The sequence below is a fragment of the Siphateles boraxobius genome, unplaced genomic scaffold (assembly GCF_051911475.1).
Source record: "Siphateles boraxobius isolate OS27281-9 unplaced genomic scaffold, OSU_SipBor_1 19, whole genome shotgun sequence".
Lineage (NCBI taxonomy): Eukaryota > Metazoa > Chordata > Actinopteri > Cypriniformes > Leuciscidae > Siphateles > Siphateles boraxobius.
Window position 1 is genome coordinate 26,331,699 of NW_027508799.1, and position 20,119 is coordinate 26,351,817.

General features: G+C 37.7%; 2 protein-coding genes across 2 annotated transcripts; both read left to right on the forward strand.

Moving 5' to 3' along the window:
• Positions 1–111: 111 nt before the first annotated feature.
• helb (helicase (DNA) B) lies at positions 112–8,863 on the forward strand. Its single transcript, XM_077234588.1, has 13 exons — positions 112–538; positions 1,413–1,766; positions 2,442–2,671; positions 2,784–3,839; positions 4,510–4,687; positions 4,818–4,959; positions 5,171–5,307; positions 5,984–6,068; positions 6,164–6,223; positions 6,335–6,554; positions 6,687–6,833; positions 6,921–7,550; positions 8,025–8,863. The coding sequence occupies exons 1-13, from the start codon at positions 253–255 to the stop codon at positions 8,154–8,156; spliced, it is 3,657 nt and encodes a 1,218-aa protein (XP_077090703.1). The 5' UTR covers positions 112–252; the 3' UTR covers positions 8,157–8,863.
• Positions 8,864–9,337: 474 nt separating this feature from the next.
• On the forward strand, positions 9,338–17,973 carry dera (deoxyribose-phosphate aldolase (putative)). The gene is made up of 9 exons (XM_077234589.1): positions 9,338–9,516; positions 9,979–10,076; positions 10,158–10,305; positions 11,318–11,413; positions 11,521–11,655; positions 12,468–12,596; positions 15,189–15,301; positions 15,385–15,534; positions 15,808–17,973. Exons 1-9 carry the CDS (start codon positions 9,486–9,488, stop codon positions 15,862–15,864), a joined length of 957 nt encoding a protein of 318 aa, XP_077090704.1. The 5' UTR covers positions 9,338–9,485; the 3' UTR covers positions 15,865–17,973.
• The last annotated feature ends 2,146 nt before the right edge of the window (positions 17,974–20,119 follow it).

Sequence of the window (20,119 nt, forward strand, 5' to 3'; positions counted from 1 at the left end):
CTAACATTATATACAATACTTTATATATTTCTATTTTATTAAGCTTTTTAAAATACCTTTTAATAAGGTTAATATTAATTAAGGTTAATATTTTACAATAAATGATGTAGTATCTAATCAGGTGCGACCATAGGGGTGCGAGCGTTCCCTTTACTAGTGATTCCATTGACAGGAAGCAGCACATAAACTGAACGGACTTTTATTCGGTGTGATGTGATTGGCTATTGTTGATCATCTTTACAGTGATGAGTCATGAGGGTCATGAGTCAAAAATTTAGCCGCGCTCGCGATCTGTGGAAATCTTCAAACGGACTGCATAAAAACATGGCGCTGAAAAGTCCCTCCGCCGGATTAAAAACCATAGTTGGTTACATTTTACCAGAACGTGAGGTTGACCAGGCAAATCGAGATGATGTTTCAGGAAGTGAAGATGAAGCTGAAGAGGAAATACAGCCTGAATTTCTTGACATGAAAGAGATGGACTCTGTCTCGTCTGGGGCAAACGTATTTAAATCTTCCGTGCCAGCGTCAAAAGAAGGTAAAACAATATTATATTTTACCAAACATGTCTTTGGTTAACCTTTGGTTTTAGAATCACCCCATACACACCCAAAAAGTAAACATAGTTATGTGTTCAGTAAACATAAAAACATGTTTTCAGTTCACATTGCTACAAGTAACCATGTTTTCAGTTCACAAGTTTCCAAATAAGAAAGCGGCCATGTTTGTATTTTGCATTGTGGTGAAACAAAGTATCCATGTTTACGTTATACATAGTGTCACTGAAAAGTGAATTTAAAGCATAACAGATTTGAATAGGCCTAAATAAAAACATCCTTTTTTCTACTACATGTTGAAAGTGTTTTATATATTTGTGTGACGTTTCAAGTAATAGGCATACCTTTATATTAATATGATATTTTTTTGTTTTTCTTGTAGGGCATTTTTCCAACTTCAAGCATACTGTTTTCTTAAATTATAATTTATTTTCTTAAATTGTTATTGAGTTTTAAATTAAAATGATCATGTATAAGCGATATCATTTTATATTTTGAAATTTGAACATCACTTAACCATATGACGCCATTTTTAATTTTCATTGTCAGAAGTTACAAAGTAAGCCTGTTTACAATTGACTGTTACAAGTAAAGTACAATTTTCAAAGTACGCATATAGATTACATTGTTGGTGTGAACTGTACTAAACATGATTGTTTTTTTACTATGTCAAACTTTTTTACAGTTTACACAGTTTCAATTAAAATCAACTAGCCATTGTTTCTCACTCCTACAGGAGACATGAAGCTTATTTTTACAGTTAACTTTCTTGCGGAATTTTTGTTTAAAGACATATAGTCTTTGTTTATGGACCGAACTATTAATGTTTCATGCATGTCTTATTCTCTTTTGCAGTGTCATTCATGGCCGGTAAAAAGATGTACAGGGTTGAGGGCCGTTTTCTCCTCTGTGATCCCTGGTGGGAAGTAACCTGCAGAGTTCGCCAAGGCCAGCACAAAGCTTTTGTCAAAGGCTATCCCTCGTACAGCCTCCGCACCAATCTGAGATCAGAGGGACAGTCACTTGTGTTTCTTTTTCTTAAAGCATGTAAAGCACAACCTGACTTTGTTACCATGTTCAGGCAGTGGTTGCCCAATGACAGAAATGTGGAGCTTGTCAATGTGCTGGACGTCCTGCAGGAGTTTGAAGATTCATCGCCTGAGAATAAAGCTGTGGCTGAAGATCTCAAGTCAAATGTCAAATTCTCTGGTTGGAAAATGTATACTGTGTCTAATTGTATAATATGAGTTGCGTTTGAAGTGATTTTTGGTAGAATATTATATTTAGCAACAATTTGAAAAATATGTTTTATTGTAAAACAAAGACACAAGCTATGTTTCCATCCAAAGTGGTGAATTTAACTTGTGTGCAGAATTAGAATACAGCATTTGCAAATAATGCAGCATTTCCATCCCAAAAGAAAAAAAATCTTCACCCTCTGGGAAATTGGCGCAAAATATCTGTAATAAAAATGGAAGTTTCTGCAATTTGGAAGCATATGATTACCTTTCTTTGTTAGTGTAAAGTGTATTCGGTAATGTGTTTCTTTCGTAGTTTATGCGCATGTCTTCTTTTCGTATTAATAATGTATCGGCCTCAATTGAGTGCATGCGTTTTTTTTACTCACATTTTTAGAATGTATGCGCATCTTGGCATTTCCATCCAAATTTTTTTTATGCAATGTCCCAAAATACATATAAATATAAAATTGGTGGATGGAAACATAGCTACAGAAAACGTCGCAAATGCTGGTAATTTCCTAAGCCTTAACCTAAATCTAAAATATACTTTTGCACATATAATAATTATGAAAAAAGTGATTAAAATAATGATACCGAAATCATAATCACAAACCTTGTTCTTGTTATTTGTCTTTAAACACAGTCGCTTGGACACACGTGAGAGTCGCCAGCTTGTACCCTGGAATCATGAAATACTTGCCAACATTGCTGCCGGGTCAGTTTATGGAGATAATCAGCAAAGGAAGAATGAAACGCTTGCAGGAAACTTCTGAAAAAGATGATCCTACTGCACAGGACCAGAACAATACAGATGTATTGGCCAAACTTGAGGAGCTCATTAAGACTGATGTATGGAAGTTGGGCTTCAGCCATGTAAGATTGCTTCCCAGGACACTTGTTGTTTGGTTTCTAAATCTAAAGCTCACATTATTTCCCTCACTATTTGATATCCTTTAATGAATATTTTGCCACTTTTTTTCAACAGATTATGATTAAAGAATTACATCTGATCCGGTGTGAAGCAAAACTGGAGGCCTTCAAAGACTGTAATTTATTTTTTAGTATCCCGGTGATCCAGCGTAACTCCTTGCTCTTGTATGCAGAACTGAAAAGACACTGCAGAGCCACTGGCAGCACGTATGCCGACCGGGAGATGTTGCAGGAAAAGATATTGCCTGAGACCGGAGTTGAGGGTGCCTGGAATGCTTTGCATTTTCTTGAGAAACAGGGAGTGCTGATTAGGGAGGTCGAAAAGGTGGCCCTTAGGAACCTCTTCGGCTATGAGAAAGGCATTGCCGAATGCTTGAGGAGCTTGGTTGAGGGAGAACCCTGGAAGATCCACTTGGATGTGAGGAAGGTTCTTCGCGAAGCGCAGCTGGATAGATTAAGAGCAAAGGCTTGGGAAAAACGGAGTATGGCTAATTTGAGGAAATCTAAGGCTGATGCAAAAATACCGATTTCAGCAACCCAAAATGACATTGTTGAGGGGGCTGGGTGTGAGCAGATTCTTCTTGATTCTGCCCAGCCTGATACTTCATGCATGGTCCACAATGGAGGAACGGCAACACGTTGTGATACTCCTCAGTCCTTTGAAATTACAAAGCTCACTATTAAAGAGGAAAGTCACACTTCAGACTCGGACGACTCGGATGACTCCACCTACATGGATGTTGATCCGTCTACTATAGAGTTGGACCCCGATCAGGTGCGAGCTGCAGAAATGATGTGCGCCAACCCAGTAACCGTGATCAGTGGGAAGGGAGGTTGTGGAAAGACTACAGTGGTAAGCCTGGTGTTTAAGGCGGCCATGAATCAACAGACAAGTGACAGGGAAGAGGTGCTGAAGGCCTGTGAGGACTTTCAGAATGACTCTCAGGGGTCCAGTAATGGGCTGCTGTCAGACGTACACGAGGAGAAAAAAGAAAGTGAGGCGAGTGACAGTGATAAAAAGCCTGTGGAAGTTCTTCTAACTGCTCCTACAGGGAGAGCTTCTTCACTTCTTACTAAGAGAACCGGCTTCACTGCTTATACTATGCACCAGGTAGAGTTATATTATATTATTTCACAAAATATTTCATATTTCACAACATAATGTTACATAACGTTTCATAATGCTACATAACTTAACAATTTTACACTACATAGCATTTCATAACATAACTTTGCGACTTAATACATTTCATAACTTTCCACTACATAACCTATCATAACGTTACATTAACTTAAACAACAATTTAACACTACCTTGCATTTCATAACTTTACATGACATTAACATTTAATTTCACAACTTTACATAACAATAACTTAAACATATCAACTTTACATATTTCATAGCATTGCATGACTGAAACATCACATAACATTTCATAACTTCACAGTACATTACATAACATTTCAGAATGTTATCTGTCTTAAGCATTGTATCACTTTACATAATATTCCGTAACATAACATTACATGGCTTAAACAACATTTACATTCCTTCACAGTGCATTACATAATATTTCATACTTAACACTTAATTAACATTAAATTACAGCTTTGTTGTCAATGTTGATTGTTTCTGTTTTCCAATATGTCCAATAAATGAATATTTTGCACAAACTGTTCATTCCAATTTTAACGTATACATATAGGTGTCTCAGTTGCTATTGGTATCTTGTATTATTTACACACATTTACATAGTTAACCCCACCCCCTTTCTTCAGATATTATGGAGTTTCATGAATGCAGAAAAAGATCCCAGTGGAAATCCTCAGGGTTGGAAGTTCTCGAAGGTGCGGGTGCTGGTGGTCGATGAAGGGAGCCTGGTGTCTGTTCAGATCCTTCACTCCATTCTCAGCATGCTTACCAAACATGCAGACCTCCAGAAGTTCATTATTTTGGGTAGACATATTGCATGCATAACAGTTTATCATTTAGTGTGTATTTGCAATGTATTTATCAATGACATATTCTGCAGTTTAAGTACTTGTATTAATATTAAAAACCAAAAACATTTATTTTGTGTCTGCAGGAGATGTGCGGCAGCTGCCCAGCATTGAGCCTGGAAACACGCTGTACGATCTGTTTGAAGTCCTCAAGAAGGTCCATTGGGCCATTGAGATGAAGACCAACCATCGTGCCGAGTCTGAGCTCATCGTCAGAAACGCTGGACTGTGAGCAGATAGCTTGTACTCTGTAATGTTTGATGAGCTTTTAGAAAATTGAGTAACTTCTTAGCTTTGGTTCCTTATTGGTTTGTTGGCTGTGTGTACATGTTTTTATGTACAAATATGTAATTTGTACAATTGTTAATTGTGTTTCTCAATCCAAATGACAGTTTATTAATCATAATGCTTTTATTTCCGTGCTTTTATTTTATTTCAGCATCTCAGCGATGGGTAAAAAAAGGCTTTACAGTCCTTTGGAATTTGATGCCACCATACAAATGGCGAGACCCTCCACAGTGTCATCTGACAAAAGGTTCATAATGGTCAAAATCAGTGGGGAAGATTATTCTTTTGGTAAGTGAGAAGTGTAATTTACTTTTTTTAAAAAATACTTTAAATGACTTTATTCTTTTCACAACACTTGTATAATATAAGCCAGGAAGTGAAGAATTATGGGAGGTGTTTACAATGTCACTGTGCTTCAGAAGCACGTTATTTGCATCTGTAGTAAAGCAGTCACCTTCAATACATTTTACTCCCCCATAAGAACCTTAGTGCAACTTTTTGGCACACCGATATTATGACGATTTTGGCCGATACTGATAACCTATAATTCTTTGTTTGAAAGACGCTAACTGATATATTGGCCGATAAATCAAAATCCAAGTTTTTCTATACTTTTTGAGGGCCTGATTACAAAAACAGAAGTCTCACCATTAACAGCCATGTCCCAAGCACACAATTATAATGATGTTCTCATTATAATTGTATGTAGCCTATATGACAGACTATATTTTTCTTTTTTAAGTGATTTCAATCATATTTCATATATCGGTAAAAAAAAAAATTATTGGGGCAATAATGAGAACATTAAAAAAATGAACATATATAGGCCAATACCGATATGGTAAATTACAAATAAAAAAACCTAATTACAAATCAAATGCATTGTTGAGGCACCAAATAACTGTCAGCAAAATGGCATATATATAACATTGAGCAATAAAAACAAATTTCTGGTGCTGCTTAGCCCTCCAGGACGCCGTTAAATTCTTACTTAAGGAATCTCCTGGACTGGAAAGTGATAATTCTTCACAATTTGTGGCTTTCAGGAGGTAAGGCAGATTTAGCTTTGTCAGTCTATGCTGAGATGTAAATCTTTTTAAGAAAATTCTGAGTTTGCTAAAGTTGTTGGTTTTATTGTTCACAGGAAAGACTGTGAGTTGATCAATGAGCTTTGCTGCACGCATTATTCTCAGCATACTACAAAGTTAGTTGTCTTACAAATAAATAAGCATGACACTTTATCTTATTCCACTTTGTACCACTTGCCTTTTTAGAAGTATATTACTGTTTTAATATTTAGTGTAATTGATTACAGGACTTCCAAAAAGAAATTCAACTTTCAAAGAAAGGATAAAGTTTGCTGCACTAAGAATGGCTATGTCTTAGACCACGAGGAGAGAAGTGATGTGACTGTCGGAGCGTCACATGATTATGCCAGATCTTCCCATGATAATGGCGAACAACAGAGACAAGATGAACTTACGAAGGAGAAGAAAGAGCGCCTGTGCAATGGGGAAATTTTCTTTATTGAAAATGTACTGGAGTTTATTTATTTATGCATTTATTGATAATCTCAAAATTCTTTTTATGCTTTTAAATTTAAAATGCTTACTTTTGAGTGATAATAACCTGAGTTGGTTTACCTTGTCCTTCTACACCAATCACAGGATGTGACTGTTGAGGAAGGGAAAAAAAAGAGGCGCTACCTGACACTGGATGATGTAAATGGGCGCGTGGTGAAGTGTGACTACAGAGAACTACAGAGAGAGTGTAAACTGCGGCATGCTTGGGCAAGAACCATTCACACCTTTCAGGTATTGATGTTCTTTGTTCATTGACGGCCCCGTTCACAGCATTTGTCACTGCTTCATCCAAATTGCTTATTTGTTTTCTCACTTCAGGGCTCAGAGTCTGAAACTATTGTGTACGTTCTTGGAGACAGCATTGCTCAAAACTGGCAGCATGTATACACTGCAGTGACACGCGGTCAGAAGCGCGTGTATGTGGTGGGTACAGAGAGTGACATAGAAGGAGCCATCAAGAAATGGATCACCCCACGCAACACACGATTGTGCTCGTTCGTCAAAAAAACAGTTGCCAAACAAGGTCCTGAAGACTCTTTAACTCAGTCTGCCTGCAGTCAGAGTCAAGTAGAGACCCCTGTGAAGCACAGTTTGGGGCCTTCACAGTCTACACCCGTGGCCCCACATTCCCCCAGCCTCTCCCAGTCGTTCTCCAGCACAAAACCTTCATGTATTCGACACCTCTACAAGGAGGAAAATAGACAAAACAATCAAACATCCAATATCTCTTTACAAGATGACATGGCATTCAGTCAAACCTACTCTTGGTCGCCCATGGATGGTTGTGATGAGCAAAGCATGCAGAATGAACATGTGTCCGAATTATCCAATCAGGTTGAAGATGCAACATTGTTAGAGACGATCAGCTCTTCCCCAAATCAAAGCGGCAGGGGCTCTAAACGTGTGATTCATGTGGACACCTGCAGTACACCAACTAAACTACCAAAGGTAACATGCACACTAGAACATTTAGAAATGATTGACAAACAATGTGTCATTTTGTAACTGATCACAAAACAATTTTACTGGATATTTGATCATTAAGATGTCATACCAGAGCTCAAAAGCTTTATTGGTGCAATGGCATTATGAAAAATGCCAAGTGTCAATGGCGGTGTCAAGATGTCTGGACCCAGAGAGGGCTTCTCTCTAAGAAAAACACTTTTCTGGAAATTAACATTTGAACCGATTACCACCTTCATCCGAGAGACACAATCATACTGAGTAGATCACACCTCAGTAGCGTCTTATCTGCAGATAAGATGTTTATAAATTAATTTTATGTTTATAAATTAATTTAGGATCAAAATATGCAAAATTGCCACTCCATCCATAGACAACAGTGATATTGGAAATGTAAGTCATATACTGAATGTTTTAGGCTGAACGTGCTTAACATTCGGTGATCTCCTCTTGCTTCAGAAAACCACTTCAGAAGAGTCTCCGTTGTGCAGCTCAAGACTGAATCTTCTGTCCATTACGAGTCCCAACTCCAAAACCCGTGGCAGGCAGCTCTTCCGAGACGATTCAGATTCTCACATTGAAAACCTTTAGAGAGGTCATTCTCAGACCCAACTTGCCAAAGCGGAAATAACTAAATCAGTCCAAATGTGCATGTTATTTGGCTTTTCAGAGGATTTGGATAAACCTGAATTCTCTTTTGACATAATTATGAATAATTAGCTAGTTTCACCCTTGAGAATAACAATATTTTGTAATATATTATGGCTCTGTGCAAGAGATGTGTGAGTTCTAATTTCTGCTAGACATCCTTTGAAAAGTATAATTCTTAAATCATAACAATTGAGTAAAAGAAGGCTTAAATCTGAAATTTTTGCTGAAATATCTATCCAAATGTTTTTTATATATGTTCGCCAGATTTGTAATGAAAGTCATTACTCATCCTTGTATATTACCGTATCATTTTTAAGTCCATTTTATGTAATTATCTTTCCTGGCAAACTTGTTAAGGTACAAATATGCTATGCAATTCTTTTTAAATGTCCACGTTTATATAATATGAATCACAGTGTTTGTATCTATTCGGGCTGAAGCAATTGTTTGACTCTAGACTTCACAATTCAGGATACCTTAAAAACCGTTAAGGCTCAATACACAATCCATTTGAGGTTTGACTGGATATTAATTGTTGGCATAATTTCACCTTTTATTTTAAACCTGAAGCATGTGACAGGTTTATTTCAAAAGCTCAGTATGATGGTTGTCTAACATCACATCATCTAATAAACTAGACTCAACAAGAGCAGCCTTTTTTGTTTATTCAAGCTCCAATGCATGTTTAATCTATGTATATTAAACATGCACTCATGTTTTTCATCTTAAAAGTCATCCTACCAACTTGTTTCTCAAATGTAATGTGCAGCTTTCGTCTCTTTTAATATATTGTATGTAACGTTAGATACATTTAAAATATCCCTAAAGTTAATGAAAACAGCACATCGAGTGCTTTTTGTGTTATTGATCAAAATATTCAGGGTTTTACTCTCCTTATTTGTGCATATTTCTGCTTTTCCTGGGGTATCAAGAAAAAAACGATCTCAGATACTCTCTTGTTAAAGAGAACCTATACTTTTGTTCAAAATAAGTCGATTATTTCTATTTTAATATACCGGTAAAGACCCCTCTTATATAGTTTTTTTAATTATTTTTTTTTATAAATGTAAAGACGTCAACACTCTACGCCTTGCGTAGCGGGGAGATGATTGGCTTAAAATGTTCTGCGTCGGCGTATCAGTGGCGAGCAATCCCGGAAGACGTGCAGTATCGTGAAAACTGCCAGTGTGCAGAGCTTAACTGTTAACTTACTTGACAAATCAACCAGATTTTTAAAAGTTAATTTCATCCAGTGAGTTATATTTCACCATGTCCGCAAGAAATCCAGGAATGCATCTTGGTAAGTTGGTAAAACAACAACAACCTTTAATTAATACCGCTACTTTTCACGTGATAGGACATGCATTATTTAATTAAAAAGGACAGAAGACTGAAATTAAAGTTCTTTGCAAGCTACGAATGAGCAACATACATAGTGGTTAACTTAATCAATACGTTTAACATTGAACATGTAAAGTACAAAGTATATTCTCCGTGTTATGTGTGGTTAATCTTTAGCTCAATCTGACCAATTTAAACTCCCTAATTCAACCGTCATATGGCCTGTGTAGTTAATCTTAATTGTAATTCTGGTTTTCTTTCTTCTTTCCCTATATGTTGATTCTAAACTCTCAATAAGATGCCCTTAATGAATTTCACATGACCCATGTGTCTCATGACACAAGTTGAGCAGAGGGAAATAAATAACCAGATAAAACTGATTTTAAAACATCCTTTATTATTTATTCCTGTCTTATTTTAGATCTGGAATGGGTGTCAAAAGTTCGAGTCAACACTCAGGCTGTTCTTAAAAGAGCACAGCAGATCCAGGGACACAAAGTGGCCAAAAAACAGTGGCAGGTAAACTGTTTACAATATTTATGGTACATGCTCACTCCTATTGCTTGATGCCATCTTTATTGACCTGCATTGATATTGTAGGCTGCCTGGTTGCTGAAGGCTGTCACATGCATTGATCTGACGACCCTCGCTGGTGACGACACACCTTCCAATGTCCATCGACTCTGTATGAAGGCCACACAGCCCATTCGTCACGATCTGCTGAAGAGCATGGACATGCATGACAAAGGTGCCTCTCTCTGGAGGAGTTTTGCATATATTTGTCACATCATACCTGTTGGTGCTCTTGATTCCTCATTTATCTTCAGTCTGTCATATTGCAGTTTGCGGTATAAAATAAGCTTAAAACCTGTACAGTCTGTACATTTATCTTAATTATATATTTTATACTTTTGATATACCTTTAATATTTTATAAAAAAAAAACATTATAATACACTACTGTTCAAAGGTTTGGGGCCATTAGAATTTTACTTTTTTTGAGAGAAATTTATGTTTTTATTCAGCAAGGATGCATTAAATTGATCTAAACGGCCAGTAAAGACATTTATAATAAATGTTGGAAAACATTTATCACAGTTTCCACAATTTTAAACAGCACAATGTTTTTGCAAAATTAAAAATTATAATAATAAAATTCTTAATCACCAAATCTGCGTATTACAAGGATCATGTGACAATGAAGACTGAGGTAATGGCTGCTGAAAATGCAGTTTTGCCATCCCAGGAATAAATTAGCTACATTTTAAATGTATTAAAATAGGAAACCGTTATTTTAAGTTGTAATAATATTTCTCAATATTATACATTTTTACTGTAATTTTATTCAGATTAATGCAACCTTGGTGAGAATAAGAGACTCATTTAAGAACATTAAAAATACCCAATCTTTTGGGTATATATATATGTATGGTGCATATATCTGATGTATTAGATTCCTTTATTTTATATTACGTTTTATTGTATTGGTGGTTTTCAGTTTTAGTAACATAAACATGTCACTTATATCTGCCCACAAGAGGGAGTCAAAGCTCTTTTCACAGAAATTGACTGGCTGAAGTGATCAGTGACTTCAACAACTTAAATTCAACCTTTTACTGAATAAAGAAAAATAGTATGCAGCATAATAAACATTAGACGTTAACAGAACTGTTTTCTTTGTATTATTGTGCTGTATTTAATTTTATGTACTTATTAAAATGTAGTTTTGAAAATAATTCTGTGTGTGTGTGTGTGATCCAGGAATCACGACTGCAGCTGTCTGTGTGTACCCATCACGGGTGGCTGATGCTGTAAAGTCTCTGAAGGCGGCCAACTCTAGTCTTCCTGTTGCATCTGGTAAGACATTTGAAAATGCTTATCTTGAATCACATTTCAATCCTTCTATAGACATCATCTCAGAGAGGGTGCAACCACATCGTTACACCTTATTCTCTTTGCTTCAGTGGCCACTGGTTTCCCTGCTGGACAGACACCACTGAAGACCCGTCTCGAGGAGGTCCGGATGGCTGTGAAGGATGGTGCTACAGAGATCGATATTGTCATAAACCGGACTTTAGCACTCACTGGACAATGGGCAGGTGTGTCACCAGGGTACTAAGGGAATGCAGATACAGTTCCTACCGAAAAAATCCTCTTAAACCAGACTGTTTTCTGTTGGTTTAAAGGGGTCCTAATTATGCTTTTTTACATTTCAACTTTCTTTAGTTTGTAATGTTGCTGTTTGAGGTCTGCAAAGATACAAAGCACAAAGTCCACTCCAAACAGAGTTATTCTCTATATCAGTGTGCACTGTTTCTGAACTCCCTGAAACACCTCGATTGTAGTCTTGAGTTTTGTTCTGGGAACGTACATGTCACAAAATTCCTCATTTAAATAATTTCCGCCCCAAGGTATGCACAAAAAAAGGCCTGGTTGAATTGCATTAGTAGTTTGTTTAAACATTCGTGACATTTCCGAAACGTTAAGTGCTTGACAAATCACAACACACTGATCCAGCCAACCAATCAGAGCACATTGAGTTTTTCGGCTGGAGGGGCTTCATAGAGAAAGGAACTGAACAGAGTGTTACTGACAGACTGGGAAGAGGGGTGCTGCAACAATGGTCAAATATGTGAAAAATAAGTTTTTTTTACATTCAAGCATGAAAACCTATTCTAGTAGACCCCAAAAACAAAATCAAGACTTTGTAAAATGGCATAATTGGTCCTCTTTAAGCTGTTCTCTTCCAAACTGATCAGCTGATAATAGCCATAACCACCACACTTCTTTATATAAAAGAACAATAAAAGTACACACAGTATGTTTTTCTTCAGTTCTACTTTGATAACTGGTGAACATACAAATGGACAATAGTTAATTTTTGTCTCTCATTGTTAAATGATCTCCTCAGCCCTCTACGATGAGATCCGGCAGTTCAGGGAGGCCTGTGAAGACGCCCATATGAAGACCATCCTGGCAGTGGGAGAGCTGGGAACCTTCACAAACGTCTACAAGGCCAGCTTGGTGTCCATGATGGCAGGTGAGGACATCAAGCATAGATCTCAGAGGAAACCTTTCGTTTTAATTCGCAGAACTGCTTGCAGTCCTGAAGTCAGAAAATAATAATTATTAAAAAAAAAAATTCTACATTATGATTATGGGAAAGTTCTATCACTCTGATATTTTTGACTTCACGCCCTCCAATAATATCAAAATTAATTTCCCATTTGTCAATTTCGGTGTCCTAAGGGTGTTCCCGAATGCCTCCCGAATGCCCCCCTTTGCGCCAGATATGTGCCATCGATGCGCACTTTTGCCGAGCCCGCACTGATGCGAGCGCCGCAGCAGACTTCTTCCTGAGTAGTCCAAGCGGCGTTACGTCACGAAAGTGTGGGCTCGTAGGAAGACCACAAGTGTTTAGGGTGCCATTTGGGACAGGGCCTAAGAAGAATGCACACTTTTTAGTGTCTGTGCAGTAACAACATCCACCAGCAGGGACTTACTGCCCATGCTAACCGGCTAAGTCTGACCCCTTGGTATGATCAACAGTGATGCTTGCCTTAAGCAAGTGTGATCTTTTGTCCAGAGTGTGGCACCATTGCTTTTCACACTCAGCATCCAGATCTCTCCCACACACACACACACACACACACACACACACACACACACACACACACACACACACACACACACACACACACACACACACACACACACACACACACACACAGAGCATGCCAGTGACTGTATGCTTAAATAGCCATTGCACATTAAGTCGATTACTGTACCCAATTGTCAGCGGCTCTGATAGGGATCGTTATTAAAATGCATTGCTTTTGTCGCCGCGCTCATTCCTTAATCTCCCCTTGTTCCTATGAATTGCGTATGAGGTTTCTGAAATTGAATGATAATTTCACCTATTAATCTGCGACGCCGGAGCTATTTTACTCCCACGCTCTCCGGCAGTGTCCCCCCGCTCCGCCGCAAATGAATAGAGCTTCATTACTGTCGCCCGCGTTTAATAACCGTTATCCATTATCGTGTAATTAAGACTCCCCAGAACGAATCTCAAGGATTATGTCAGTTTGAGGGAGAGGGTGAGCAATAGAGTGAAAGAGTGTCGGAGGAAAGGGGAAGGGGTGGGAAAAAGAGTGGAAAACACATAGAACGTATCTTTAATGAACTGTAAAATGTTCATCTTGTTCTGTGCGGTAATGAACAGTCATTAGACATGAGGAAGGGCAGGCGGGACTCGGGTGCTGAGGGTTAGAGCTGGTCCACAGTTTGTGGTTCATCCATTAGAAGCGTCATTTTATCTTCTATTTTTATCGGAACGCTGATAAACCGTAATTGGCTATGAAGGAGAGGAAGGGAGAAATGAAAGCTCTTATTGATGAAGGAACGCACACCCTCTGAGCCCTGCCGACGGACCATATGTTCTTGTCTAGCCTCCCCTGCCCTCGCGACTAATGTCCTGTCGGGGTTCAGAATCTGACGCCTCTCTGAACTGCCTGAATGGAGGTGTTAAAAATGTCCTGGACCTTCTATTTTGAAGAAGTGAACTTTGACCTGTCAGTCTGGGCCAAACAAGTGTCTCATGCAAATGTTTGGCTTTTATTGACGAAGAATTAAAATACTAACCAGTGTGACCTGAAATATGCAGATGTATTATAAACACGTTAAAATCTACTCTGTGCTCTAATGTTGGTTTTTAAAAATCTTTTATATATAATTTCAAGAAAGGTTTTAGCTTGATGACTCTAAATGTCATGTGGTTTAACCATTAAGTAAAAATGAAATACATGTGAATATAAAAAGTGTACACATCTTAAGGCCTGTTCACACCTAAAAACAATAGCTATAAAGATAACTATAACAATTACTATATTATCGTCCACATCAGTGGACGATATCGTTCTGTTCCAGCTTGGCTGTCAATGGTTTTATCATTCATCAGCTGGGAAAAAATTATTCTGAAAGTGACTTCAACGATATTGTTATAATTGTGGTGTGGATTCTGTTATTCTTTTATATGTAGAACAATTTTTTTTAACTATATCTTTATTGTTATTGTTATAGTTATACTCCTTGGTGTAAACAGACCAAATTTAATAATTTTCGTCATTTTCAAAAAGATTTTTAAAAACATTTACAATTATCATGAATTATTAATTCATAAATATCATAGTGTTTGGGGAGTCACTCGACATGACATTTAACAACCTTAACTAAACATATTTTGCCATAAAAAGTATCTGACATTTTAAGAGACTTATTGTCCTTTGTCAATATTTATTTCATTTTATTTTATTTATTTTAATTTATTTGCATGTTGATTTCACCACATGATTTTTTGGATAATTTGGACAAAATAGTTTCCAATATTTATAATAATGAATAATATTTAAATTAAATTAATAATTATAATAAAGTTAATGCCAAATCAAAGGTTATATATATATATATATATATCAGGCTGACATTTTTTACTTTATGCCCTCCAAAATATTAAATTTTACTTTTACAAAATTTAAATAATTATTTAAGTTGTCTTTTCTCTGCCTGAATGAGGATCAAAGTGGACCATACTTCATGCCAGTAGTCAAAAGGCTTTGTATTTTCTAACCACTAGGATCGGACTTCATCAAAACTTCAACCGGCAAGGAGTCAGTCAATGCCACTTACCCCATTGCCATAGTAATGGTGCGGGCCATCCGTGACTACTACTTGAGGACAGGCCATAAGGTAAAGAACCCGTTGTTCCTCTAAATCACCTTCTTTTACTGGAATCATCCAGCCTGTTTGGCTGATCATTTGTTGGTCCTCAGGTGGGTTTCAAGCCCGCAGGAGGCATCCGTACAGCGCAGGAGTCTGTGGTGTGGCTGACCCTGATGAAGGAAGAGCTCGGAGACGAGTGGCTCGATCCTTACCTTTTCAGACTAGGAGCAAGTAGCCTGTTAGCTGACATCGAGCGGCAGGTAATTAAACCAACACTGTTTCACACTCTCAAAGCTGCTCTATTCTCGCTTCAGATGTGATAAAGTGATAATTACCATCCATTATGGCTGGAAACAGACACTGTTCAGGGATTGCGGCATCGTGACCCAGGTCACCTGTGGGGAATAGGATATAGATTAGCTCTTTTATTTATGTATTAGGCTAAATGTAGCTGTGTTTGACAAAGCTTTGTCGTCATATATAGTTTTACTGAAGCTGAACGTTATTTTAATCACAATTTTTTATTGTTACAGATTTACCATTACGTGACCGGACGCTATCCCGCCTATCATGAACTTCCGATGGCCTGAGTTTTTAAAAAAATCAAAGATTTGGGCCAATGAAAGCTGTTCAGTGACACAATGGAAAGACATCACACCTGTTTATTATGAAAAGTATTATAAAGAAAAGTGAAATGAAGCACAGTATCTGTCCTAAACTAAGAGTATATTTTATTATATTGTAGAAAACTTTAGATATGGATGTCTTTTTTTCAAGTTATCTTGTAGAAAAAATGCGAACCCAAGAACATTTCTGGATGACATGGTGCAACCTGAACCGTCAGAAGTAAAAGTGCTCACTTTACGTCAGCGCAAAGGCCTCTTGCATCACTTTCTCATATCTGCGATTCCCAGCAGCAGTTGTTCCTCAGACAAGAGTACAGATCTCGTAAGCTGCACCTGGGGTTACGCTATCATTGTCCGAGGCTGATGTTATTTGACTTCCGCTGAGCTAATTTCATTAATCAAGCGCTGGATGTCAGAAGTGTGTGTTTGGGATTAATTAAGAGGGGTTAAGAGAGTTTAAATGATCAGATAAAAGCGCGTGCCAGTTAGAGCTTCGTTTGAAGACAGAGAACTTTCTTTTTCTTCTCCCTCTTTCTTCTTTAATTAAGAGATCTCGGGCCGTGCCCTTGACTGGGATGGAGGATAAATGACTGTATTAATTGCGGAATGGGGAATGAGCCGAGAGGTGCGAGTGGAGTGAAATTGAAACTTCGGTAAATTCAGTCAGAAAACTGGAGCACAACTAGATTTGTATTCACAGAGAAGCCGTAAAAGCTATTCTCACAAAAGCTTAATAATACCTACATAAGCACTATGGTAGAACTGGTATTAGCATTCCTAAGAGATCCACAAGCAGTGGGATCCAGAAGAATGAACTAATTAATGCTCAAAAAGAATTATTTAGAACTTGATTAAAAAAAAACCTTTTGAAAAATCTATATCATCTATCTATCTATCTATCTATCTATCTATCTATCTATCTATCTATCTATCTATCTATCTATCTATCTATCTATCTATCTATCTATCTATCTATCTATCTATCTATCTAGTCCGTTCTTCTATACATCCATCCATCTGTCTGCTGTCTTATCTATCCTTCTGTTTGTTCATCCATCCATATGCAGTACCCATTTGTCCATATATCCTTTTATCCTTCTGTTCATTTCTATCTACTATCCATCCATCCGTTTGTTTGTCCATCTGTTTTTTCGTTCTTTCATCCATCCATCTGTTTGTTCATCTGTCCATATATCAGTCTGCATGCTGTCTGTCTATCCTTCTGTTCGTTTGTCCATCCATATTCAGTATCCATTTGTGCAAATATTCTCTATCCCTCTATCCATTCATCCATCCATCCGTTCATCTGTCCATCCATCCATCTATTCGTTCGTTCGTCCATTCATCCATCCATTTGTTCGTCCGTCCGTCCATCCATCCATCTGTTCGTTCGTCCGTCCGTCCGTCCGTCCATACAGTACATCCATCTGCCTGTATATCCGTCTGTTTTTCTGTCAGCCTGCTGTCTATCCTCCTGTTCATTTGTACGTCCATTTACAGTATCCCTTTGTCCATGTATCCCATTTATGTCTGTCCTATCTATGATTCTATCTATAGTTTTATCTATCTGACACACATTGAAAAGCTGTTCAGCTGATTGTCAGCTGTGTGTTGTGCCTGTGTTTCATCAGCAGTGACTGTAGTAGTTTATGAGGCCACAGTGGCAGGGCTGAGTAAGAGTGATGGAGCCCCAGTGCTCCCTGAGGCCATGACAGATTAGCTTCACTTACATAAAGACATGTAGATCATCTGTAATCTGGACCCGTGGCCCACGCCACCAAGCCAGATAACGCTGAGGGATTGAGTTAGCCTTTAGATTGATTCTCCCCTGCACAGACAACACTTCCTCTCCTTCGCTTTCTTCCCTGCTTTTCTCCTAGCTCTTGCCTCTCTTTTACTCAATCACATTTTCTCCTTCAGGCATGTGTATTTCTTACGAACTCGTATAGCGGGAAAATACAATATGTGAGTTGTATTAATCTTGGTCCTCTCCACCTTTCTAACACAAAAATAATGCTACAATCATGTATTTTAAGCTGAAATAAACAAATTTGACTAATGCATAAGAAGAAATATATTATTTATACTTACGTGCCAGTAAATTTTATCAGGGCGGCAGAGTGGCCTGTGTCACTGTGTCCCCCCCCGTGTGTGTGTGTGTGTGTGTGTGTGCGTGTCCCCGTGTGTGTGTGCGTGTCCCGGTGTCCGTGTGTTTGTGTTCCCAGTGTGTGTGTGTGTGTTCCCAGTGTGTTTTGTCCGTGTGTGTGTGTGTGTCCGTGTGTGTGTGTGTGTGTGTGTGTGTGTCTGTGTGTGTGTGTGGCCATGCCATGGGTAGGGTTAGGGAAAGACCTGGTGACCCACCCCTGAAAATTCATGGACAGTCTCTCTCATATGGCAAGAGATAAATATAGTAAAATACAGATTTTTACTAAAATATAGTAAAAATCTAGTTACTGAGAAGCACCGTGGTAGGCCGAGCCATTTGTGGATGAAGGAGTTGGCCTCTGCCTCCATCCGGCTAACGGCTGATGAGTTGTCTTCGCACAGCTTCAGAGGCCACATCACCCTTGGCTACAGGGTGAAGTGATAACACCACACCTTGTACTTTCCAGGTAGCTGGCTTGCGTCGATCTTGGATAGGCCATCTGACAGCATTTTTAATGATAACTGAATATTATTTTATGCTGATGCAAACAAAAGGAATCAAAGTTCACAAAAATTATTGAAACTTATCAACCTTTAACACCATTTTTGCCACTGAATTTTGTCTTCTGTATTTTGTATTGCTATTGTGAATATGTGATATATCAGCCAGCCCTAGTTAAGTTTTAGCATCCGTTTCCGTCCTTTATCACATTTTCTTTCTTTCAAATCTTTGTGAACAAATCCATTTGTTCTAGCAGTCTAATTTGATTATGAGGTCATGCAGTGAATGTAATGTAAATTAACCAAGGAAACAGCTGAAATGCCAAAGGGAATGACTGACTTACATGTGAATTATTCATTAGAATATGTAGGTCTACTGTTCAAGGCGCTGTTTTGCATTTGAAGTGTTTCATTACATTTGACATACAATCTGATACAATTCTTAACATCCCATGTAAATCTTGTAATGGGAAAACTTTGTGGTTCACAATAGTATTCCCAATGGGGTCCAAAATGTGCCAAATGCAAGTCAAAACTGCCTTTGCAGAGTAAATAAAACCCACTCTGTAGTTGGCTGGTAACTTTATTTTGAGCTTTGACATAATTCATGGCTTAAGAGAACGGTATCTGACCCTAAATGATGTGATCAATGAAAATCAAAGACTCGTGGCAACATGTAGAATATTCTTCTTTGAATGAAGGAAGCTGCCAAAATTATAATATGAGGACTAACTGAATAAATAAATAAATATATACAATTGTGCTAATTTATTATTGTAACACTTTACAGTAAGGTTTCATTAGTTAACTACTTTAGTTAACATGAAACTAAAAATGAACAACACTTCTACATCATTTATTAATCTTAGTTAATGTTCATTTCAAAATGTACTAATACATTATTAATATAAAATGTATTTATTAACATTAGGAATGCATTGTGAACTAACATAAACAATAAACGATTATCTAACATTAACAAAGATAAAAAAATACTGTAACGAATGTATTGCTCATTGATAGTTCATGTTAATGCATTAATGTTTACAAAAGAAACCTTATTGTAAAGTGTTACCATTATTATTATAAATTATATTAAGATTATATTTATTTATATAGACTCACCCAAAGGATTATTAGGAACACCATACTAATATTGTGTTTGACCCCCTTTCGCCTTCAGAACTGCCTTAATTCTACGTGGCATTGACTCAACAAGGTGCTGAAAGCATTCTTTAGAAATGTTGGCCCATATTGATAGGATAGCATCTTGCAGTTGATGGAGATTTGTGGGATGCACATCCAGGGTACGAAGCTCCCGTTCCACCACATCCCAAAGATGCTCTATTGGGTTGAGATCTGGTGACTGTGGGGGCCATTTTAGTACAGTGAACTCATTGTCATGTTCAAGAAACCAATTTGAAATGATTGAAGCTTTATGACATGGTGCATTATCCTGCTGGAAGTAGCCATCAGAGGATGGGTACATGTTGGCCATAAAGGGATGGACATGGTCAGAAACAATGCTCAGGTAGGCCGTGGCATTTAAACGATGCCTAATTGGCACTAAGGG